The following is a 27194-nucleotide window of genomic DNA, read 5'->3' on the forward strand; positions in this document are numbered from 1 at the left end:
AAGTGACCAACTAACAAAACGTTAAATGTTCAGGAGGACCATTTAAGTCACTTTTGCTTGGGAACAAAATAAACGTCAATGCAGTTTGTCATTTTTAATAATAATAATAATAATAAAACCCTTATCCGCACCCCAATGGTGCATAGGGCACTGCTTCATACATATGAACACAGTGTTATATTGATCGTTTACACACGAAGGAAAGGTGATCAGCCCTCCGCTCCGGTCCAGGGTAATATGGAATAAATATTAGAGTGAAAAAATCACTTATATTTATTTGACCCCCCTGGGAATCGAACCCGGGACCTCCAGAACGGCGGCCGAGCGTGCTGACCATTACACTACAGAGGCGGACGATTGTCATTTTTACTAAGTCAATATATACCTTCATCCTACTCCATGTATTAGAGTTGGCACCAGGACTCCGTTGTGCACACCTAAATTAGATTTCTTTAGTTTGCCTCAAGCAATTTCAGTGCGCCATATACTCTGTACCAAGCAGTCGCTCTCCTTTCCATCCATATATATACCTGTTCCAAAATTTCAAATTTGGTAAAAAATATATAGCAGTTAGATATAATTTCCAAATTTTGTTATTCGTTTATAGATTTTAAGTTCACTTTCGTACGAAATAGAAATTAATTAGTTTTAAAGTAATTAAGTGTTTTTTTAATGCATAGAAAAAAGTCATTGAAACGTACTATTTTCATAGGTATTTTTTTAAAGCATAGAAAAAAGTCATTGGAACATATTATTTTCAAAGGTATTTTGTTAAAGCATAGAAAAAGGTCATTGGAACATACTATTTTCAAAGGTATTTTGTTAAAGCATAGAAAAGTCATTGGAACATACTATTTTCATAGGTATTTTGTTAAAGCATAGAAAAAAGTCATTGGAACATACTATTTTCATAGGTATTTTGTTAAAGCATAGAAAAAAGTCATTAAAACGTACTATTTTCATAGGTATTTTGTTAAAGCATATAAAAAGGTCATTGGAACGTACTATTTTCGTACGTATTTTTTTAAAGCATAGAAAAAAGTCATTGAAACGTACTATTTTCATAGGTATTTTGTTAAAGCATAGAAAAAAGTCATTGGAACATACTATTTTCATAGGTATTTTTTAAAAGCATAGAAAAAAGTCATTGAAACGTACTATTTTCAAAGGTATCTTTTTAACGCAAAGAAAAGTCATTTCAATATGCTATTTTCAAAGATTTAAAAAAAAATTAAAGGTCATCGTATACTATTTTCATAGATATTTTTTCTTACAATTTACGAACTGTATACATGTTTATTTAATTTTTTTTTTTTTTTTACATTTTTCAGATTTTTTTCCATTTTATCCAAAGTTTGTTAAATATTGAATTTTTGCTGTACTTTATATAATAGACCTGCTAAAAAATAATTTTCATTTAAAAATAAATTATAGTTAAAATGTAACTAAAATGTAAAATCACTATAAATATTTTATTATAACTTGATTATAATGTCTACCGGTTAGCTTGGAAGCCGGTAGACATTATAATTAAGTTATAATAAAATATTTATAGTGAGTTTAAAACAAAGTTACATTTTAATAAAAAAATGGAAAATCACAAAGTTAGTGCTTCAAATATAAATTATAAAAATAAATTTCCCATCAAATTTTCTTTATGTACCAATAATGTAAGATTTTTATTAAAAATAAATGTTTTTTTTAAACTAGTGTTTTATTCCATACCTGATTTTGGAAGCCATCCATTTATAACAGTTATCGAGCAGTAATGCGATGAATAGAACGCTGAACGTGACTCTGTACGTCTTCCTAATGTCAAATACAACAGTATTTGACCTATGACCTATCTGTATTAGTTCAAGAGGTGGTAGCATATCGCTCACTCCTTTCAACAACGTACATATATCAAAAATCGTCAATTTTCAGTTGTGCATATTTTCGTAATTCCCAGAAAATGTACTATATCCCGGCGAAAGCGGCGTATTTTTAACTTAATATTTACCCGCTACAGGGCAGAAAGTGTTGTTTTCGCATTTTGAAGAAATGGTATTGTTTAATTATTTTTTTAAATATAGTAAATATTTTTCAAATGGAGAAAATACATTCAGGTTATACCTAAAAAGATCTGTAGCGCAGTAAAAAGTTCAATAAGTGGCTTGATATTTATTTTTAATACATTTTACTATATTCTTTAACTTTAAAAACGATCTCCTGAAAAATCGAGTTTTTTGATTTATGATGTTCTTGAAAGGAGTGAGCGACATGATAAAACTAGCTAAGGACATTGCTACCATAAACCAAGCTAGGACACAAATTGCCCAACCCTCTTCTAGTGGAACGGGAGGCCTGCTGAGGACAGTCAGCAGTCTCTGTGAACGGCTTCTCCTGAGCAGTTCTTTGTGGTTTCCTCCCAGCAATGAGCAAATGCTGACAAGTTCCCGACTGGCCCACACTAGATTATCCCTCCTGTCCCAACACAGTTTCAAATAAAAACATGTTGAATTGTTGGGTAATATATCCAAAATTAACCGGATCCACGCGGCTCGCATAACCGTATGTATTTTAACAAAACATGCCTCATACGCGGCTGACATAAGCGTTTGTGTTTTTACATTGCTCCAAGTTTCCAACCTCAGTTTACCTTAGAGGGATTTCTTCATGGTGTGGAACTTTGGATAAAATAATACGTCAATCCTTGGCCTTATGACATCTGTTGAAATATCTGACTAATAATTTGTAACATCACAAGGATAAATAAAAGAACAGATCCCTGATTTTTCTTGCGGTCGGTAATTAGTCCGCGCCATAATCATGCCCTATATCTGTCTCACTCTCGACGCTACGCATCGCCAGTGGGTAAGAGTGACACACGATGCGTGCTTTGATTTATTTATGTTACGATCTTATTTGTTTATATTACGATATATTTCAAGAATAATGTGACACACGTGTACTATAGAGTACCAAAAAGGCACAATGAATCCCATTGAACGTTTTTGTTTAGGAAAATAAATCGTTTCTTAACTAAATACATGATAAAAGTAATCATTTAAAAAACGGCGAAATACCGCCGCGCACGGGCGTGTCTTAGGAACAAAGTTAACGCGGTTAAAAAGTTAATACGTGACGCGTTTCCTCTTATTAAGACATTATCAAACACAAACAGAGTGTTTGATAATGTCTTAGTAAGAGCAAACGCGTCACGTATTAACATATACATAAATAAATGTAGAATTTAATCCAATAAACCTTGTATAATTTTGGATACATTACCCAACAATTCAATATGGAATTCTACCAACTGTCTGCAGTTACAATAAATAAAAACACGTTTTTAGCTAGAAGAAACAAAAAATCCACCAAATGACCTATAAGCCTTGAATATAATAAACAAGGTAAATAATAAATGCAATGCAAAATAGGTGCACAAGGCACGGCATCAAATCGATGCGGTGTAATCTTGATCACCAGTATCCTAAAAGCAAAGAAGTATATATTTTTACGGCTCATTCCGAATCAAGCTAACATGTTATTTTAATTGAGCAAAGCCCAGAAATTGCGAGAACTGCCTAATGTGTTTTTATTACAATTTTCGTAATAATGCTCCTTGTACAAGATTGTACATGCAAGGAATGTGCAAATCCGAGTGCCTTAGCCATTCCTGCCATCTTTTCTCCTCCATTTGCTTTTCCATGTGGCAGTGGTGTTCTTTGCCATGTATTGCAAGAAATAAACACAAATAAGTAAATATATAAGAAATTAATACAAAAAAGTAAATGTACAAGAAATTAATACAAAGAGGTAAATGTATAAGAAATTAAAATATAAGAAATTGAGACAAAAAATTAAATGTATAAGAAATTAATTCAAAGAAGCAAATGTATAAGAAATTAATTCAAAGAAGTAAATGTATAAGAAATTAACACAAAGTAAATGTACAAAAAATTAACACAAAGAAGTAAATGTATAAGAAATTAACACAAAGAATTAAATGTACAAAAAATTTAACACAAAGAAGTAAATGTATAAGAAATTAAACAATGAAGTAAATGTATAAGAAATGAAATCAAAGCAGTAAATGTACAAGAAATTAACGTAATGAAGCAAATGTACAAGAAATTATAAATAAATATACAAGAATGAAAACAACGAAGGAAAATTATGAAAAATTAATGAATAAAATTGAATGTATAAAAAATAAACACAAAGAAGTAAATGTCCAAGAAGCAAACATAAAGAAGTAAATATATCAAATTAACACAAAGGAGGAAATGTATAAGAAATTAACACAAAGAAGTAAATGTATAAGAAATTAACACAAAGAAGTAAATGTATAAGAAATAACAACAGACAAATTAGTTTAATAATAAATTTATTACATTTTTAGTATTACACATATATGAATACATATGAGATTGTGACATAATATAAAAAAATACATATTTTAACACGAGGAGTGTGAATTTTGATGTAGCACTGTCTGACTAGTGTGAAATCAAACCAAAATTTAAATATATATATATATATATATATATATATATATATATATATATATATATATATAAATATATATAGCTAGCTATATATACCTAAAACTTGCCAAAGAGGTAAGGGCATAACTAAGCAATGGATAGGACAGTTATACAATTTTGTCTATCGTAATAATTAAAAAAAAATACTAAAATAATACTAAAAATTAAATTAGATGAGTGATGTGAAAACAATATATATATATATATATATATATATATATATATATATATATATATATATATATATATATATATATATATACATATTTGTCCGCCTCCGTGGTGCCATGGTAAGCGTGTCTAGCTACCGTGCTGGAGGTCCCGGGTTCGATTCCCGAGGGGTGGAAGGGGATGAAAACAAATATTAGTGATTTTATACTTATATATTTATTTAATATCACCCTGGAGCGCAGGAGTGATCACCTCGCCTTCATGTAAGCAATCAATCGGGACAGCACTGCGTCAATACGATGCAGTGCCCTATGCAACATCGGGTGCGGATAAGGGTTAAAAGAAGAAGATATATTTGATAAACAAAGCATGATAAAAAATTACATTCATTATTCATCAGTCAATACGATGCAGTGCCCTATGCACCATCAGGTGCGGATAAGGGTTAAAAGAAGAAGGTTTATTCGATAAACAAAGCGTGATATAAAAAATGACATTCATCATTTTCCCCGGGGGTTTGGTCGTCTAGACGGGGATAATAAAGCGCAGGAATAATGAAGCGACGTGATTGGTTGGATAACGTCTATGTGTGGTAAGGTTAGGGCTGCCTAGCCCATCATGGGCCTGCCCATGCCGCGGCCGGGCATCTGCGGAGGGCCGCCGCCCTCAGCTTTCACGTTTTTGACGGTCTCGTCGACGGAAAGGATCTGGAGGAGAGAAAAAATACAAACATTAATATGCGTTTTAATATAAGACTCAAAATTTTTTTGTTTCTATGTAAAACAAGGAAATAACACAGCTTTATTGAGTCATTCTCAAAAATGGCGTAGCAGCCATCTTGATTTTTTTCTGTCGCACTCTGTTTTATCGACGGAACGCGAAAATGAAGGAATTAAATTCTACAAAAAAATTTATATATATCGCTCACTCCTTTCAAGAACGTCATAAATCAAAAATCGTCAATTTTCAGCCAAGCATGTTTTCGGAATGCCCAGAAAACGTACTACATATATCCCAGCAAAAGCGGCATATTTTTAACTTAATATTTACCCGCTACAGGGCAGAAAGCGTTGTTTTTGCATTTTGAAGAAAATGTATTGTTTGATTATTTTTTTAAATATACTTAATATTTTTCACACGCGTAACATTCACCAATTCTACCCATTATTGACAACCACGCCACTCAAATTCTTGGAAGTTCTATATATATATGAACCAATTTAGAAACATTGTTCTTGAATCACTAGAACCTCACTAGAGACATCTATTGGTGAGATGAAAAGAAGCTTTGTATTGAGCAGAAACTGTTTTATATTAGTATGTATAGCGGCTGAACGCTGCTCAAACCTATTTCTTTTCTCACACATAATATATATGTATTTGAAAGCACTACAGTGATTGTGTACAAATCCCATACCCCTGTATTTATAATAATAATAATAAAACCCTTATCCGCACCCCAATGGTGCATAGGGCACTGCGTCATATAAACGCAGTGTTATCTTGATCGTTTGCACATAAAGGAAAGGTGATCAGCCCTCCGCTTCAGGTACCAGTTCAGGGTAATATTGAATAAATATGACAGTGAAAAAATCACTAATATTTATTTTACCCCCCTGGGAATCGAACCCGGGACCTCCAGAACGGTAGCCGAGCGTGCTGACCATTACACTACGGAGGCGGACAAATTGTATTTATAAGCAAAAAAAAAATTTTTAAAAGTGGGAGTTGGGTGATTTTGAATCTAGGCACTCACCAGACAGGCGGCTTCGCAAGCGGAGGTGAGGACGTTCAGTTTTATGGCCACCGGCTCCCAGACGCACTCCTTCATGTTGTCGGAGATGTCCTCTCTCTCAATGTCGACGCCAAACCATTCGCCGCCTGAGAGACACAAAGGATTCTGTCAGCGCCAAAGGAAGAAGAAGAAGAAGAAGGAGAAGAAGAAGAAGACAGGAGATGTAAATGTTGCGTAGGCACAGCTACTCATTTCGCCTTTTTCCCAAGTCTTGAGGAATATGTGTGTAAGGCTCTAAGGTCATATGACGTACAAAATATGTTGGAAAACATTAAAGAAATAAGATTCATTCAAACCCTTATCCGCACCCCAATGGTGCATAGGGCACTGCTTCATATAAACGCAGTGTTATCTTGATTGTTAACACATGAAGGAAAGGTACCAGTCCAGGGTAATATTGAATAAATATTACAGTGAAAAAATCACTTATATTTATTTAACCCCCCCCTGGGAATTGAACCCGGGACCTCCAGAACGGCAGCCGAGCGTGCCGACCATTGCACTACGGAGGCAGACAAAAAAAACATACCTACCGCCAACGTTTGGCGGCAGGTAGGCCGATGGGTTGGAAACAGCTATGGAAATGGTACATTGAAATGACTTTTTCTATGCATTTTAAAAATATCTATGGAAACTGTATGTTGTAATGACTTTAAAAAATATATCTATGTAGGTAGAGTATACAAGTCTGGGTGGTTGCGGTCAGGTTGTGAGTTAGTGTTTGCTGGCCTACCGGGCTGGTGGTGCCGCTGGCGCAGCTTGTTGAGCGTGTTGGTGGCGTCCAGGCCGGCGTTGTCGCACAGCTGGCGCGGCACGGCCTCAAGCGCGCGCGCCACGGCCGCCAGCACCAGCTGCTGCTTGCCCGCCACCGAGCGCGAGTGCTCCCGCAGCCCCTTGGACAGCTCCATCTCGATGGCGCCGCCGCCTATCAAGAGAAGCCATTAGTGACATCGCGCGACCCTGTTCAGCGCCTCTAGGGACGAAATATTGAGCCACTTACACCTGCGTATCAAGAGACATCATTAGTGATATCGCGCAACCCTGTTCAGCGCCTCTGCTGGGATGCAGAACCCAGATGAAAGGGAGCCACTTACTTTCTATACATAGAGTGAAGAAGGAAGGACAAGTGAGGGACGAGGGCAACACCGGGCAGGAGCCATTTTATATTTTCTTGACAGTCAATCTATATTAGAGATGACGCGGATATCCGGTAACCATATGGTATCTGGGGTTGATTTACTATCCAACCGGATACCGGGTAATATGTTAATATCTGACCAGATACCGGATAATATGTCAATATCACACCGAATATGAGAATATCAGACCGGATACCATGTTACTATCCAACCAGATACCGGATAATATTTTTAGTTAATGTTTTACTTAAAATCTACTGTGACACGTGTTTCGATGTATTCCGCATCATTTTCAAACACGGTATATCAATCACAATCACATACGGTGTTTGAAAATGATGCGGAATGCATCGAAACACGTGTCACGGTGGATTTTAAGAAATAGTGGTATTTACTAAGTAAAACATTAATTAAAAACGGATAGATTTTACCACAAAGTGACTGCCGAATCAATTAATGAAACCGGATAATATGAGAATATCCAACCAGATATCGGATAATATGTTAATATCCGACCAGACACTGGAGGGTTGAAGATTTCAAGTTATAATTAAATTAATGCAAAAAATCGCTACTCTCTTTATTAGATATGATGATATATATTTCATTCATTTGACACATATTCATTAACCGGATCCACGCGGCTCGCATAACCGTATGTGTTTTAACAAAACATGCCCCATACGCGGCTGACATAAGCGTTTGTGTTTTTACATTGCTCCAAGTTTCCAACCTCAGTTCAACTTGGAGGGATTTTGTTCATGGTGTGGAACTTTGGATAAAATAATACGTCAATCCTTGGCCTTATGACAGCTGTTGAAATATCTGACTTATAATTTGTAACATCACAAGGATAAATAAACGAACAGATCCCTGATTTTTCTTGCGGTCGGTAATTAGTCAGCGCCATAATCATGCCCTATATCTGTCTCACTCTCGACGCTACGCATCGCCAGTGGGTAAGAGTGACACACGATGCGTGCTTTGATTTATTTATGTTACGATCTAATTTGTTTATATTACGATATATTTCAAGAATAATGTGACACATGTGTATTATAGAGTACCAAAAAGGCACAATGAATCCCATTGAACGTTTTTGTTTAGGAAAATAAATCGTTTCTTAACTAAATACATGATAAAAGTAATCATTTAAAAAACGGTGAAATACCGCCGCGCACGGGAGTCTCTCAGGAACAAAGTTAACGCGGTTAAAAGGTTAATGAATATGTGTCAAATGAATGAAAATGCGACAAATTTAGACTGTTTATTGATTGCAAACAATAAATTAAATTGAAAATAAACGGAAATCCAGCTTGTGAACCAGACTGATGATACAACCGGTATCCAGCTAAATTCAGTTACAGTAACAAATTGAATGCGTGGCGCTAGAGAGGAAATCCTTACCGGCCACCACGGAGTCGTTCTGGATGGCCCTGCGGACGATCATGATGGCGTCGTGCAGAGAGCGCTCCGTCTCCTCCAGGAACTGCTCGGCGCCGCCGCGGAGTATGATGGTGCACGTCTTGGCGTTGGGGCACCCTGGAATGCAGACAGTCCGTCACACTCCGGATATCACAAAGGTGGATCGGTCGTAAGAGTCGCACTTGGGGATTTGTGGGGTAGTACAGATAAATACAGAGGGACACTTTGATAGAACCTACAAGGGTACACTTGAGGATGTAAGGCACACTTTGATGGGAGCTAAAGGGGTAAATTTGAGGATGTAAAAGGCAAATTCAACGGATCCTTAAGTGTACATTTTAAGATCTAAAAAAGCATACATTAATAGTTTTTAAAGTGAGTACTTGAGGATCTAAAAAGGCATACTTTAATAGTATCTAAAGTGTATACTTGAGGATCTAAAAAGGCACATTTTAGTGGTATCTAAGTGTATACTTGAGGATCTAAAAAGGCACACTTTAATAGTATCTAAAGCGTATACTTGAGGATCTAAAAAGGCACACTTTAATGCTATCTAAAGTGTATACTTGTTGGATCTAAAAAGGCACACTTTAATGGTATCTAAAGTGTATACTTGTTGGATCTAAAAAGGCACACTTTAATGGTATCTAAAGTGTATACTTGAGGATCTAAAAAGGCACACTTTAATGGTATCAAAAGTGTATACTTGAGGATCTAAAAAGACACACTTTAATGGAACCTAAAGGGGTACAATTGAGGACCACAAAAGCCCCACTTTGGATCCTCGAGGTCTGCAAGTCTCACCAGTGAAGACGTTGAAGCGGTCGGCTCCGACCTGGCGCTCCTCGAAAGCGGCGGCCGAGCCGAGCGTCTCCGGGCCGAGGTCTCGCGTGCTGGTCGCGACCGCGCCGCCGCAAGCGCGCTGCGTGCGCTTCAGGTCCTCCTCGGTCACGCGGCCCGCGCAGAACATGTCCCTGTGCGGGCAGAACAAGGCAGGGTGAGATCCACAGGCATCGATAGAGAGGTAGAGGAAAAATATGTTTCAGGGAATACAGGACTTTCCAGTACTAATGAGCAGTAGCAGAGGTCCTCAACCAGCGTTTCCAGATTTAACTATACATATCATAGTCGTACAGGAGAAAGTGACCAACTAACAAAAGGTAAAATGTTCAGGAGGGCCATTTAAGTCACTTTTGCTTGGCAACAAAATAAACATCAATGCAGTTAGTCATTTTTACCAAGTCAATATATTATACTTCAAAGTTTAAAATCTTTTGGGATTTTTTTCAGGACAATATTAAGCTAGTAAGATATCAAATAGTCAATGATCACGTTTTTGTAAAAAATGCACTTGGTTACTTTCTCCCGTATGACTAAGATATATGATGTCAATTAAGTGTAAACAATAATAACTAACTAACTAACCATCACGCCGGTTCCGCAGGGGTAGGCAGAGAGAATAGAATGCCATACCACTCTGTCCTTGCAAACATTCTTCACCTCTTCCAAGTTCGTGCATCTCCTCATACATACCCGCCGATTGTTACGACTCCTAACCTGACTACTGACCAAGTATTTGGCATAAATAATAAAAAATACATTAAAGTTGGGTCGTATTTGCCTATTAATGGTCAATACGCAACATGGCGGGTCTCTGGCCGCGTACGCACCTGTCGGCAAAGTACTGCGTGGCCACGTCCCCGATGGGCAGCTTGCTGAGCACGACGCTGGCGCCCGACTCGTGGATCTGGCGCAGCTTCTCGTACAGGATGGACCACTCCGCGTCCACCACCTTCTGGTACTCCGACACCTTCTCCACCCGGATCTGTGGACCAATTGCCACACCGCACTCGTTAGGGGGTGTTCAGAAACTGAGTTACTACTCCGGGAGTGGATGATGTGTGATTATTGGCTAATAAATTAATTATTTTATGACATCTCATCAAAGACGAAGAAGAATATGGAAGTCTGGGCATTTACGGGGCTGACGACCGTCATAGGCTGGTTTAAGCGATCACTTTACATACGTGTAACATTCACCAATTCTATAATTCTATAATTAGAACCAATTAGAAGGCTTCTTTACATCTCACCAATAGATGTCTCTAGTGAAGTTCTAGTGATTCAGGAACAAGGTTTCTAAATTGGTTCATGTATATAGAACTTCCAAGAATTTGAGTGGTGTGGTTGTCAATAATGGGTAGAATTGGTGAATGTTACACGTGTGTAAAGTGATCGCTTAAACCGGCCTATGACGGTCGTCAGCCCCGTAAATTCCCAGACATCCATATTCTTCTTCATCTTTGATGAGATGTCAAAAAATAATATGAAAATGACTCCTGTAATTGGAGATAATCCAGATTTTGTGAACAAGTATTTGGACACACTCAAAATGTTGTCAATAAATTAATATCAAAACTAAACTAGATGGAAGTTCAGACAACATCAAACACTAGTACATGATGGGATCCGACGCCGGCCAGAACAACACGGTGAGTAGCAAGCTCGCCCGTTCAATATATGAATAGATTTTTGTCACGATGTTGGTTTATTGGCTAAAAAATTAATATGAAAAATCACAAGACTATCGGTGGCATTCTTATTGACATCTGTAGGGAACTAAGGGAGATATGAAGGTTTAAACGTTACATATTTCAATAAAACGAAAAACGTGCGTTCGCATACGTCATCAAATTTCCGTCATCGGACGTTTTATGCCGTCATATGGTTTATAGTCTATGGTTTATAGAGCTTGTAATAGTAGTAGTGCGGATTGTTTGTTTTTCGGCTACACTACCATTTGTGTTATACAAATATGAGGGGAGGGGGGACCATAGACATCAACAAATAGAGCAGCCAATAATTTAGCAATGTTACCAATATTAAAATAACTCCATCGTTTCTGTGCCGTCGTTCATTGCCAACTTACGAAAATAACGTTTTTTCGAAGGCGAATTTTCCAAAAGGAAAATGATGAATGAAAATATTAATTATATCGGCTGCTACTAACACTTCACGAGTCTAATACAATCCTTTACAGTGGGATTTACCACTACACTACCATATGTGTTATACATGTCGCTCACTCCTTTCAAGAACGTCATAAATCAAAGAACTTGATTTTTCAGGAGAACGTTTTTAAAGTTTAAAAATATAATACAATGTATTAAAAATAAATATCAAGCCACTTATTGAACTTTTTACTGTGCAACAGATCTTTTTAGGTAAAACCTGAAGGTTCTTTCTCCATTTGAAAAATATTTAAAAAATAATTAAACGATACCTTTCTTCGTCCGCCTCCGTAGTGTAATGGTCAGCACGCTCGGCTACCGTTCTGGAGGTCCCGGGTTCGATTCCCGAGGGGGTAAAATAAATAGAAGTGATTTTTTTCACTGTCATATTTATTCCATATTACCCTGGACTGGTACCTGAAGCTGAGGGCTGATCACCTTTCCTTCATGTGTAAACGATCAATATAACACTGCGTTTATATGACGCAGTGCCCTATGCACCATTGGGGTGCGGATAAGGGTTTTATTATTATATTATTATTTCTTCAAAATGCAAAAACAACACTTTCTGCCCTGTAGCGGGTAAATATTAAGCTAAAAATATGCCGCTTTTGCTGGGATATAGTACATTTTCTGGGCATTCCGAAAACATGCACAACTGAAAATTGACGATTTTTTATTTGTGACGTTCTTGAAAGGAGTGAGCGATATATGAAGCACATACCGTAGACATCAACAAATAGAGCCGCCAACAATATAGCAATGACACCAACATTAAAATAACTAAAAAAAAACATTGATTAATAATATACTGTTTCAAAATACGTCACCATTATTATCTATGTTTTCTTTTACAAAAAATGTTGTTCCTTAACCCCCCTCCCTATATTTATCAACCTATATATACACCTAAATATATTTTTGTTCGTTAGTTTTAATTTGTACCAGAAGATGAAAACATCTGTCGTTTTCGAAACTAGTCGTTAATATAAATAAAACTCATTAAAGTGGTATATTCAAGTGTTAATAATAATAAAACCCTTATCCGCACCCCAATGGTGCATAGGGCACTGCTTCATATGAACACAGTGTTATCTTGATCGTTTACACACGAAGGAAAGGTGATCAGCCCTCCGCTTCAGGTACCAGTCCAGTGTAATATTGAATAAATATTACAGTGAAAAAATCACTTATATTTATTTGACCCCCCTGGGAATCGAACCCGGGACCTCCAGAACGGTAGCCGAGCGTGCTGACCATTACACTACAGAGGCGGACAAAACACTACAGAGGCGGACGTGTGTTAAATAAAGTGTTAAATAAAGTGTTAAATCAAGTGTTAAATAAAATAAATTAAAATAACTCCTTCGTTTCTGTGACGTCGGCGCCCTGTGGCGTCTTTCTGAAGATTTTTTCCCTGGCCGCAAAAAAAATGAAAAGAAGGGAGTGAAAGGCACCAACCTCCGCGTTGTCCCTCTCCGCCTTGAGCTCCAGCTCGATGTTGAGGAGGGCTATCTTGCAGTCGGTGTAATTCTTCGGCTGCATTTCGAATCCGGCGTACGAGAATGTCTTTTTGAACGCCACGCCTGAGGAAAAATGATACAAGCAATCAGGAAGATGGGCGGCGAAGGCGGCCATTTTAACCAGACGGTTGCCAGAGTAGAGACATATCGCTCACTCCTTTCAAGAACGTCATAAAACAAAAATCGCCAATTTTCAGTTGTGCATGTTTTCAAGATGCCAAAAAAATGTACTATATCCCAGCAAAAGAGGCATATTTTTAATTTAATATTTACCCGCTACAGGGCAGAAAGTGTTGTTTTTGCATTTTGAAGAAAATGTATTGTTTAATTATTTTTTTAAATATACTAAATATTTTTCAAAGGGAGAAAAAACCTTCAGGTTTTACCTAAAAAGATCTGTTACACAGTAAAAAGTTAAATAAGTGGCTTGATATTTATTTTTAATACATTGTATTATATTTTTAAACTTTAAAAACGTTCTCCCGAAAAATCAAGTTTTTTGATTTATGACGTTCTTGAAAGGAGTGAGCGATATCTTATTTTGAGAAATTAAAAGACTTTGTTTTTTGATCCACTCACATTTTTATGAACCAACTAGTTTCGGCAACAACCTGTTGCCCTCTTCGGGATTTAATTTATGACTAAAAAAACAACTTTTTTAGTCATAAATTAAACCCTGAAGAGGGCAACAGGTTGTTGCCGAAACTAGTTGGTTCATAAAAATGTGAGTGGATCAAAAAACAAAGTATTTTTATTTTTCAAAATAATATATCAATATGATCCACAAAGTTAATGCTTTCAATATTCAAAACACAGAGACATATCACTCGCTCCTTTCAAGAACGTCACAAATCAAAAAACTTGATTTTTCAGGAGAACGTTTTTAAAGTTTAAAAATATAATACAATGTATTAAAAATTAATATCAAGCCAGTTATTGAACTTTTTACTGTGCAACAGATCTTTTTCGGTAAAACCTGAATGTTTTTTCTCCATTTTAAAAATATTTAATATGTTTAAAAAAAATAATTAAACGATACCTTTTCTTCAAAATGCAAAAACAACACTTTCTGCCCTGTAGCGGGTAAATATTAAGTTAAAAATGCCGCTTTTGCTGGGATATAGTACATTTTCTGGGCATTCCGAAAACACGCACAACTGAAAATTGATGATTTTTGATTTATGACGTTCTTGAAAGGAGTGAGTGATATCGGAAGCAATAAAAACAGTGTGTGATAATGAAAATTTTAAACTGGTTTAACATGAAGAACAAAACTATCCATGCGGGTAACTAACTAACTAGCCATCACGCCGCTTATCCGCAGGGGTAGACAGAGAGAATAGAAAGCCACACCACTCTGTCTTGCAAACATTCTTCGCCTCTTCCACGTTCATGCATCTCCTCATACACGCACGCCGATTATTTCAATTCCTGACACGACCGCTTTCAAGTATTTGACACACCTGATCGCGCCAAGTTTTTCTCGATCTTCCTCTGCTCCCTTTTGCAACTACAATACGTTCGCCTCATAAATTTGTTTTATCGTTCTTTCATCGCTCATTTGAAAAGACTTCAGGCACAGATCAATCAGAACCTAAAATCTGGTAACGTCAAAAGTCTGCGCAATCGGAGGGCACGTATGACTAGATGTATTGTCGTGAGGGAAGTGAGGGGTATATGCCAGGACAGAAGAGTGTGGCGTTCCATCCTCTCTGCCCACCCCTGCGGAGAAATGACGTGATGGTAGTAGTAGACATCTGGAACACCATTGGAGAGATGGCATTCCGACCGCGTTCACTCTACATTCATCTTTCCTTTGCCAACTCCACACTTCACTTTTTCTTCAATGGTGCATAGGGCACTGCATCATATAAACGCGAGTGTCGCCATTAACACACGAAAGAAAGGTGATCAGCCCTCCGCTTCGGGAATCTAGCTTCAACCGACCATCAACCGAGTGATCACCTTGCCTTCGTGTAAGCAACGACCGAGATAACTCTACGTTGATACGAGTAGGTTAGGTTAGGTAAGTGTGGACCATTGGGCGCGGACAAGAGACAGAAGGATAAGACGCAATCTGCGGGCGACGCGCGGGCGTAGCGGGGCTAGCGTACCGTCGACGGGCAAGGACTAGACCAATATAATGCCGAGTTAATATGATGCAGTGCCCTATGCACCGTTGGGTGCGGATAAGGGTTAGGTTATGTTAGTTTACGTTAGTGTGACAAGGGTCAGAGGGACACAATCTGCGGGCGGCACGTGGGCGCAGCGGGGCTAGCATACAGTCAACGGGGAAGGACAAGACCAAGATAACGCTGCGTTAATATGATGCAGTGCCCTATGCACCGTTGGGTGCGGATAGGGGTTAGGTTGGGTTAGTTTAGGTTAGGTTGGGTAAGGTTAGGTTAGGTTAGGTTAGTGTGCACCATCGGGTGCGGACAAGGGTCAGAAGGACTGCGGGCGCGGCGGGGCTGGCGTACCGTCGACGAGGAAGGACTCCTCGAGCGAGCCGCCGGGCACCTTCTTGACGCCGATCATGTCGAGCGGCAGCAGGCCGTCCAGGGAGAGCACGGCGTCCACGGCCATGCGCGCGAAGAAGGCCTTCTGCTGGTTCACCAGCTTGCTGCTGAGGGCCGTGTTGGCGCACTTCTCCAGCACGCTCCTGGAAGGAACGGAACGCCATTTGGGTAAAGTGTCTTTGCACGAGATGATGCCGGCTTATTGCGAATCGTCGGGGTAAGACAGTTGCTTCTAGTTGAAGTAACAGACTAGTTATTACACAGTTGATAGAGTAACAGACTTGTTACTACACAATTGATAGAGAAACATACTTGTTACTACACAGTTTATAGTAACAGACTTGTTACTACAGTTTATAGACTAACAGACTTGTTACTACACAGTTTATAGACTAACAGACTTGTTACTACACAGTTTATAGAGTAACAGACTTGTTACTACACAGTTTATAGAGTAACAGACTTGTTACTACACAGTTTATAGAGTAACAGACTTGTTACTACACAGTAGATAGAGTAACAGACTTGTTACTACACAGTTGATAGAGTAACAGACTTGTTACTACACAGTTTATAGAGTAACAGACTTGTTACTACACAGTAGATAGAGTAACAGACTTGTTACTACACAGTTTATAGACTAACAGACTTGTTACTACACAGTTTATAGAGTAACAGACTTGTTACTACACAGTAGATAGAGTAACAGACTTGTTACTACACAGTTTATAGACTAACAGACTTGTTACTACACAGTTTATAGACTAACAGACTTGTTACTACACAGTTTATAGAGTAACAGTCTTGTTACTACACAGTTTATAGAGTAACAGACTTGTTACTACAAAGCTGACTAGAGTAACAGACTTGTTACTACACAGTTGATAGATTAACAACTCGTTACTACACAGTTGATAGAGTAACACACTTGTTACTACACGGTTGATAGAGAAACAGACTTGTTACTACACAGTTTATAGAGTAACAGACTTGTTACTACACAGTTGATAGAGTAACAGACTTGTTACTACACAGTTTATAGAGTAACAGACTTGTTACTACACAGTAGATAGAGTAACAGACTTGTTACTACACAGTAGATAGAGTAACAGACTTGTTACTACACAGTTTATAGAGTAACAGACTTGTTACTACACAGTAGATAGAGTAACAGACTTGTTACTACACAGTTTATAGACTAACAGACTTGTTACTACACAGTTTATAGAGTAACAGACTTGTTACTACACAGTAGATAGAGTAACAGACTTGTTACTACACAGTTTATAGACTAACAGACTTGTTACTACACAGTTTATAGACTAACAGACTTGTTACTACACAGTTTATAGAGTAACAGTCTTGTTACTACACAGTTTATAGAGTAACAGACTTGTTACTACAAAGCTGACTAGAGTAACAGACTTGTTACTACACAGTTGATAGATTAACAACTCGTTACTACACAGTTGATAGAGTAACACACTTGTTACTACACGGTTGATAGAGAAACAGACTTGTTACTACACAGTTTATAGAGTAACAGACTTGTTACTACACAGTTGATAGAGTAACAGACTTGTTACTACACAGTTGATAGAGAAACATACTTGTTTCATTAATTGATTCGGCAGTCACTTTGTGGTAAAATCTATCCATTTTTAATTAATGTTTTACTTAGTAAATAGATTTTAATAAAAGATTTAACAATACATTTTAAGAAATAGTGGTACATATTTACTAAGTAAAACATTAAAAATAAATAAACATACTTGTTACTACACATTTCACAAGAGTAACATTGTCCACCTCCGTAGTGTTATGGTCAGCACGCTCGGCTACCGTTCTGGAGGTCCCGGGTTCGATTCCCAAGGGGGGTAAAATAAATATGAGTGATTTTTTCACTGTAATATTTATTCAATATTACCCTGGACTGGTACCTGAAGCGGAGGGCTGATCACCTTTCCTTCATGTGTAAACGATCAAGATAACACTGCGTTTATATGACGCAGTGCCCTATGCACCATTGGGTGCGGATAAGGGTTTTATTAACATACTTGTTACTATTGTGAAATGTAGCAAGTATGTATAAGAAACAGTCACGATAATGATATACTATATGGGATATGATACAAACTACGCACGATGGAACGTTCTTTTGCTAGTTTTGTGAAGACTAAAGGAAAAATGCGTGATATGCTCCGCGGGCCGCAGGTAGACACCCGGTGGGCCGCGGGTTGGCCACCCTTGATTTGGAGCGTGCCAAGGCGTCAGACTGACCTGTCGGAGCAGTCCACCTTGACGGCCAGCTCCTTGAGGCGGGCGGTGGTGAGCGCGGCGGCCGTCTGCACGGCCCGGATGATGATGCGAGGGTGCACCCCGTCCTCCACCAGCGGCCGCAGCCGTTGCAGCAGCTCCCCGGCCAGGATTACCACGGTCGTGGTACCGTCACCGACCTAGCGGACAAACATGATCAGATCAGGTGATCAAGAATTTTTTTTTGTATACATTTAATTATCCTTTTAACCGCGTTAACTTTGTTCCTGAGAGACGCCCGTGCGCGGCGGTATTTCACTGTTTTTTAAACGATTGCTTTTATCATGTATTTAGTTAAGAAACGATTTATTTTCCTAAACAAAAACGTTCAATGGGATTCATTGTGCCTTTTTGGTACTCTATAATACACGTGTTTCACATTATTCATATATCGTAATATAAACAAATAAGATCGTAACATAAATAAATCAAAGCACGCATCGTGTGTCACTCTTACCCACTGGCGATGCGTAGCGTCGAGAGTGAGACAGATATAGGGCATGATTATGGCGCAGACTAATTACCGACCTCAAGAAAAATCAGGGATCTGTTCTTTTATTTATCCTTGTGATGTTACAAATTATTAGTCAGATATTTCAACAGATGTCATAAGGCCAAGGATTGACGTATTATTTTATCCAAAGTTCCACACCATGAAAAAAATCCCTCTAAGTTGAACTGAGGTTGGAAACTTGGAGCAATGTAAAAACACATACGCCGCGTATGGGGCATGTTTTGTTAAAACACATACGGTTATGCGAGCCGCATGGATCCGGTTAAATTTATTTAAAAAACAATTTATATATATCGCTCACTCCTTTCAAGAACGTCACAAATCAAAAATCTCCAATTTTCAGTTGTGCATGTTTTCGGAATGCCCAGAAAATGTACTATATCCCAGCAAAAGAGGCATGTTTTAAACTTAATATTTACCCGCTACAGGGCAGAAAGTGTTGTTTTTGCATTTTGAAGAAAAGGTATTGTTTAATTACTTTTTTTTAAATATACTAAATATTTTTCAAATGGAGAAAAAACATTCAGGTTTTACCTAAAAAGATCTGTTGCACAGTAAAAAGTTCAATAAGTGGCTTGATATTTATTTTAAATATATTGTGTTATATTTTTAAACTTTAAAAACGTTCTCCTGAAAAAACAAGTTTTTTGATTTATGACGTTCTTGAAAGGAGTGAGCGATATGACGTTGTTGAAAGGAGTGAGTGAAATGTCTTAATAGCAATCGGGGTATGCAAATGTGAGATTCTGACCTCCGCGTCCTGAGACTTGGCGATGTCGACCAGGGTCTTGGCGGCCGGGTGCACGATGTCCAGCATCTTGAGGATGGTGGCTCCGTCGTTGGAGATGGTCGCCTTGCCGCTGCCGTCCACGATCAGCTTGTCCATGCCGCGCGGGCCCAGGGTGGTCCTCACCTGAGCGAGGGAGAAAGATCTATTTAGCTATTCGCTGTATCGTGGTATTTAACGTTAGAAAAAGGTCCCTATTTTAGAGTGAAATTGGAGGACTTTAAATGATTATAATTCTGTTTCTACAATAGTTATAAGACATAGGAACACAGATAATATTGTACTCTAATTTATTGCATAGTTTCACGAGTAACCTGCTCCGCGCGTATTCACTGTATTGTAGTATTTAACGTTAGAAAAAGGTCCCTATTTTAGAGTGAAATTGGAGGACTTTAAATGATTATAATTCTGTTTCTACAATAGTTATAAGACATAGGAACACAGATAATATTGTACTCTAATTTATTGCATAGTTTCACGAGTAACCTGCTCCGCGCGTATTCACTGTATTGTAGTATTTAACGTTAGAAAAAGGTCCCTATTTAGAGTGAAATTGGAGGACTTTAAATGATTATAATTCTGTTTCTACAATAGTTATAAGACATAGGAACACAGATAATATTGTACTCTAATTTATTGCATAGTTTCACGAGTAACCTGCTCCGCGCGTATTCACTGTATTGTAGTATTTAACGTTAGAAAAAGGTCCCTATTTTAGAGTGAAATTGGAGGACTTTAAATGATTATAATTCTGTTTCTACAATAGTTATAAGACATAGGAACACAGATAATATTGTACTCTAATTTATTGCATAGTTTCACGAGTAACCTGCTCCGCGCGTATTCACTGTATTGTAGTATTTAACGTTAGAAAAAGGTCCCTATTTTAGAGTGAAATTGGAGGACTTTAAATGATTATAATTCTGTTTCTACAATAGTTATAAGACATAGGAACACAGATAATATTGTACTCTAATTTATTGCATAGTTTCACGAGTAACCTGCTCCGCGCGTATTCACTGTATTGTAGTATTTAACGTTAGAAAAAGGTCCCTATTTTAGAGTGAAATTGGAGGACTTTAAATGATTATAATTCTGTTTCTACAATAGTTATAAGACATAGGAACACAGATAATATTGTACTCTAATTTATTGCATAGTTTCACGAGTAACCTGCTCCGCGCGTATTCACTGTATTGTAGTATTTAAAGTTAGAAAAAGGTCCCTATTTTAGAGTGAAATTGGAGGACTTTAAATGATTATAATTCTGTTTCTACAATAGTTATAAGACATAGGAACACAGATAATATTGTACTCTAATTTATTGCATAGTTTCACGAGTAACCTGCTCCGCGCGTATTCACTGTATTGTAGTATTTAACGTTAGAAAAAGGTCCCTATTTTAGAGTGAAATTGGAGGACTTTAAATGATTATAATTCTGTTTCTACAATAGTTATAAGACATAGGAACACAGATAATATTGTACTCTAATTTATTGCATAGTTTCACGAGTAACCTGCTCCGCGCGTATTCACTGTATTGTAGTATTTAACGTTAGAAAAAGGTCCCTATTTTAGAGTGAAATTGGAGGACTTTAAATGATTATAATTCTGTTTCTACAATAGTTATAAGACATAGGAACACAGATAATATTGTACTCTAATTTATTGCATAGTTTCACGAGTAACCTGCTCCGCGCGTATTCACTGTATTGTAGTATTTAACGTTAGAAAAAGGTCCCTATTTAGAGTGAAATTGGAGGACTTTAAATGATTATAATTCTGTTTCTACAATAGTTATAAGACATAGGAACACAGATAATATTGTACTCTAATTTATTGCATAGTTTCACGAGTAACCTGCTCCGCGCGTATTCACTGTATTGTAGTATTTAACGTTAGAAAAAGGTCCCTATTTTAGAGTGAAATTGGAGGACTTTAAATGATTATAATTCTGTTTCTACAATAGTTATAAGACATAGGAACACAGATAATATTGTACTCTAATTTATTGCATAGTTTCACGAGTAACCTGCTCCGCGCGTATTCACTGTATTGTAGTATTTAACGTTAGAAAAAGGTCCCTATTTTAGAGTGAAATTGGAGGACTTTAAATGATTATAATTCTGTTTCTACAATAGTTATAAGACATAGGAACACAGATAATATTGTACTCTAATTTATTGCATAGTTTCACGAGTAACCTGCTCCGCGCGTATTCACTGTATTGTAGTATTTAACGTTAGAAAAAGGTCCCTATTTTAGAGTGAAATTGGAGGACTTTAAATGATTATAATTCTGTTTCTACAATAGTTATAAGACATAGGAACACAGATAATATTGTACTCTAATTTATTGCATAGTTTCACGAGTAACCTGCTCCGCGCGTATTCACTGTATTGTAGTATTTAAAGTTAGAAAAAGGTCCCTATTTTAGAGTGAAATTGGAGGACTTTAAATGATTATAATTCTGTTTCTACAATAGTTATAAGACATAGGAACACAGATAATATTGTACTCTAATTTATTGCATAGTTTCACGAGTAACCTGCTCCGCGCGTATTCACTGTATTGTAGTATTTAACGTTAGAAAAAGGTCCCTATTTTAGAGTGAAATTGGAGGACTTTAAATGATTATAATTCTGTTTCTACAATAGTTATAAGACATAGGAACACAGATAATATTGTACTCTAATTTATTGCATAGTTTCACGAGTAACCTGCTCCGCGCGTATTCACTGTATTGTAGTATTTAACGTTAGAAAAAGGTCCCTATTTTAGAGTGAAATCGGAGGACTTTAAATGATTATAATTCTGCTTACAACATTTTGAGTGTGTCCAAATACTTGTTCACAAAATCCGGATTATCTCCAAATACAGGAGTTATACCAGCCTATGACGGTCGTCAGCCCCGTAAATGCCCAGACTTCCATATTCTTCTTCATCTTTGATGAGATGTTAAAAAATAATATGAAAATAACTCCTGCAATTGGAGATAATCCAGATTTTGCGAACAAGTATTTGGACACACTCAAAATGTTGTAAAAAAAACAGAAGTATTAATTTTTTTCTTCTGGCCATCTGTTTTTATATTAAAACTGTGTTGGGATCAGGTGGACCATATAATCTAGTGTGGACCAATCGGGAACTTTGTCAAGGTTGTGATTACAGTGTTGCCATATATACAGATTTATCAGTGGCGGTACTTCCCTAGAAGCCCAAAAGCCCGGCTTGCCTAACAACTCCAAATAAATATTACTAAATCTAGACCAAATGATTAAAAATACATAATTAATGTATGACTATTTTTAAATCATCACGCGCTTACATGATTATTAAACACTATGCATGCCATTATATGGTGATGGTACTTATTGGTTATGGTTAATATCTGAAGAAGATATTTTATTGTAGTGAACATTTTCTTTATTTTAAGGTGATGGCTATACCTTACAAAAGTTACATGTTAGTATATTTTTACAATGATTACAATACATTGTTTATATTTATAATACTTTCTGGGTGCTTACTATACTGGGAATGATATGAGGTGAAGAAATTATAGGTACATCATGTATTCACGAATGTGAAAAATAATGGGCTTGCCTAACTGGTAAACCCTAGGCACGCCACTGAGATTTATCTGCATTCATACAGATTTTGTACAGATACAGCACAATGGCGTGCAGGTACCGACTCTAATGTATGGAAGCGAAACATGGAACTGGCAAGGGAAGGATGAAAGCAGAGTGAACGCTGTTGAAATGCGCTCCCTCAGACGAATGTGCGGAAAATAATTGTATGACAGAATTAAAAACGAAGATATAAGAAAGGAATGTAAGGCTGAACGAGGAATAATTGAAAAGATTAGGAAGAGTTCTTTGCGGTGGTATGGACATGTGGAGCGAATGGATAGCGAGAGAATGACTAAGAAAATATATGTGGCGAATGTGAGAGGGAAAACAGAACGTGGACGACCGAAAAAGACTTGGCACGATCAGATCAATCAGAACCTAAAATCTGGCGGTGTCAAAAGTCTGCGTAATCGGAGGGCATGACTAGATATGACTAGATGTATGGATGTGAAGGAGGCGAGGAGTGTATGTCAGGACAGAAGAGTGTGGCGTTCTATCCTCTCTGCCTACCCCTGCGGTGAAACGGCGTGATGGTAGTTGTAGTAGCAGTAGTAGATACAGATTTTAGTCTGCCTTATTATTCTTCTTCATCTTTGATGAGATGTTAAAAAATAATATGACTATAATTCTGTTTCTACAATAGTTATATCGCTCACTCCTTTCAAGAACGTCATAAATCAAAAACCGTCAATTTTCAGTTGTGCATGTTTTTTGGAATGCCCAGAAAATGTACTATATCCCAGCAAAAGCGACATATTTTTAACATAATATTTACCCGCTACAGGACAGAAAGTGTTGTTTTTGCATTTTGAAGAAAAGGTATTGTTTAATTATTTTTTTAAATATATCGAATATTTTTCAAATGAAGAAAAAACCTTCAGGTTTTGTCTAAAAAGATCTGTTGCACAGTAAAAAGTCCAACGAGTGGCTTGATATTCATTTTTAATACATTGTATTATGTTTTTAAACTTTTAAAACGTTCTCCTGAAAAATCTAGTTTTTTGATTTATGACGTTCTTGAAAGGAGTGAGCGATATGACTATATCGTTAGATGCTCCGAGAAGAAGACGAATGCGAATGAGACTTACCGAATCCACGACCAGTTGGCAGGCATTGATGTTGGAGAGCAGCTGCGGTTTCCCTTGAGAGGTGTCGGTGCCCTCGCGAAGTACTACAATTTGAGGTTGCTGAAATTCAAACAGCATATTGATAAACCTTTAGCCTTTAGTGGTCCCTTGCGGTAGCGCGGATTCGCGTGGTTCAATGTTCACCGACTAGGGACTAGTCGACGGTGTACGGGACATACAGGACCACTGATTGCGATGCATCTCCCAACATTTTGAGTGTGTCCAAATACTCAGTGTCAAAATGTTGTAAATAAATTATCTGGTCAAATTATAAGCTTAATAATAAAAATGAAAATGGTATTTTCTGGCGTTTCTCATGTGTGTGATTATAATCCGGGATTCGGACCTCACATACTAATATAAGAGTTTCTGCTTAGTAAAAAGCTTCTTTACATCTCACCAATAGATGTCTCTAGTGAAGTTCTAGCGATTCAAGAACAAGGTTTCTAAATTGGTTCATATATATATATAGAACTTCCAAGAATTTGAGTAGTGCGGTTGTCAATAATGGGTAGAATTGGTGAATGTTACACGTGTGTAAAGTGATCACTTAAACCAGCCTATGACGGTCGTCAGCCCCGTAAATGCCCAGACTTCCATATTCTTCTTCATCTTTGATGAGATGTCAAAAAATAATATGCATTTCCCTATTGGATTACACTCATTTATTACCAACTAATTAACTGACCATCACGCCGCTTCCCCGCATGGGTACGCAGAGAGAACCCAACGCCACACCACTCTGTCTTTGCAAACATTCTTCGCCTCTCCTACATTCATGCATCTCCTCATACATACCCAACGATTATTACGACTCCTGACCCGGCCGCTTTCAAGTATTTGACATACCTGATTGTGCCAAGTTTTCTTAGGTCTTCCTCTGCTTGTTTTTCCAACTACATTAGCCTCATAAATTTGTTTAACCGTTCTTTCCTCACTAATACGTTCCACGTGTCCAAACCATCTCAACACACCTTTCTTAATTTTATCGATAATGCTAATCTCGCATGCATTATCCGCATTATATAGCATGGAGTTGGCAAAAGAAGGATGAAAGCAGACTGAATGCAGTCAAAATGCGATCCCTCAGACGAATGTGTGTCAAAACGATGTATGATAGATGTTCGAATAGTGAAATAAGGAAGGAATGCAAAGCTGAGACAAGCATTATCCATAAAATTAAGAAAGGTGTGTTGAGATGGTTTGGACATGTAGAACGAATGAGTGAGGAAAGAACGGTAAAACAAATTTATGAGGCGAATGTTAGTGGGAAAAGAAGCAGAGGAAGACCGAGAAAAACATGGCACGATCAGGTATGCCAAATACTTGAAAGTTGTCAGGTTAGGAGTCGTAACAATCGGCGGGTATGTATGAGGAGATGCATGAACGTGGAAGAGGCGAAGAATGTTTGCAAGGACAGAGTGGTGTGGCGCTCTATTCTCTCTGCCTACCCCTGCGGAAAACTCTTATACATTAAACAATTTTGTGACTCGGTTTTTTTAAAAAATGGCACTTTTATTTTATCCTTATTTCTAGTAATATGTACGTGAATTTTTTTTTTAAAAACTGAGCGATATGACAATAGTATTCAAAATATGAATATTAGCTTGCGTAAATAATATCTTTGTGGTGTGGCGTTCTATTCTTCGGTTAGTTAGTTAGTTTTTTTTTATATTGATATATAGGGTCCGCCATCTAAAGTTTTTTTTTTCAACTAGTGCTTATTTCGTGAATGGTAACACTTAGCTCATGTCTGATTTGACAGATAATTAGTTTTATCCTTCCGCTGAGCGAATATGGTTGTGTATACGCTTGAACAACGCTGGGAAATATTGCGACATTACTTTGAAAATCATGGTAATGTTGCAGAATGTGTGCGAAAATTGCGTACGGTTTTTGGAAGAAGAGAAGCACCGTCAGCTCCGTATGTTCGTTATCTTGTGAAAAAAGTGAAAGAAACTGGCATCCTCATCGATAAACCAAAGCGTGAAAAGCCAAAAACAGTGCGTACACCCGAGAATATCGATGTTGTGGCAGAAAGTGTGCGTGAAGCGCCATCAACATCAATTCACCGTCGTTCTCAACAATTGAACATTTCGGAGACATCATTGAGACGAATTTTGCATAAAGACCTTGGTATGACGCCATACAAAGTCCAATTGGTTCAGGAGTTGAAGCCAACTGACCATCCAATGCGTTTTCGCTTCGCTGAGTGGGCCTGCGATCGACTTACAGAAGATGCCGATTTTGCCAAAAAAATCATCTTTTCGGATGAAGCTCATTTTGATCTTGGCGGGTATGTAAACAAGCAAAATTGTCGTATTTGGGGCACAGAAAACCCGCACGCATACATTGAAAAGCCGGTACACCCAAAACGAGTCACTGTTTGGTGCGGATTTTGGTCCAGAGGCATAATTGGGCCATTTTTCTTTGAAAATGAGCAAGGAGTGGCCGTTACAGTCAATGGCGATCGTTATCGGGCCATGTTGAACGGATTTTTGTTCACAAAAATTGAAGAGGAGGATATTGGCAACATTTGGTTTCAACAGGACGGCGCTACGTGCCACACAGCCGAAGTTTTTTAGTTTTTTTTTTATAGCATTTTCAAAAAAATAAAGTTATTTGGCGGACCCTTTATATGTATCTCGCATGACATTTTACCCCCATTCGTGTTCCAACACTTGAAAAACGACTCGTAAA

At 37.5% G+C, this 27194-nt stretch overlaps 1 protein-coding gene across 2 annotated transcripts in view; it reads right to left on the minus strand.

Annotated features, from left to right (window-relative positions):
* Positions 1–4896: 4896 nt before the first annotated feature.
* Positions 4897–27194, minus strand: part of CCT7 (chaperonin containing TCP1 subunit 7) — a 140494-nt gene continuing 118196 nt past the window's right edge. Inside the window, exons 2-12 of one of the 2 annotated variants that reach the window (XM_088256226.1) lie at positions 24456–24554; positions 19697–19858; positions 18396–18571; positions 16077–16258; positions 13535–13659; positions 10733–10887; positions 9867–10036; positions 9045–9179; positions 7232–7423; positions 6460–6584; positions 4897–5410 (exon numbers count right to left, since the gene is read on the minus strand). In XM_088256226.1, the coding sequence (XP_088112352.1) occupies positions 5312–5410; positions 6460–6584; positions 7232–7423; positions 9045–9179; positions 9867–10036; positions 10733–10887; positions 13535–13659; positions 16077–16258; positions 18396–18571; positions 19697–19858; positions 24456–24554 (1620 nt within the window). In that variant the 3' untranslated portion in view covers positions 4897–5311. Of the gene's footprint in view, positions 5411–6459; positions 6585–7231; positions 7424–9044; positions 9180–9866; positions 10037–10732; positions 10888–13534; positions 13660–16076; positions 16259–18395; positions 18572–19696; positions 19859–24455; positions 24556–27194 lie in introns of both variants that reach the window. The other variant, XM_088256227.1, reaches the window with a different exon arrangement.

This window comes from Brachycentrus maculatus, unplaced genomic scaffold (assembly GCF_059751285.1).
Source record: "Brachycentrus maculatus isolate JH-2025_06_01 unplaced genomic scaffold, ASM5975128v1 h1tg000059l, whole genome shotgun sequence".
NCBI classification, from domain to species: Eukaryota; Metazoa; Arthropoda; class Insecta; order Trichoptera; family Brachycentridae; genus Brachycentrus; species Brachycentrus maculatus.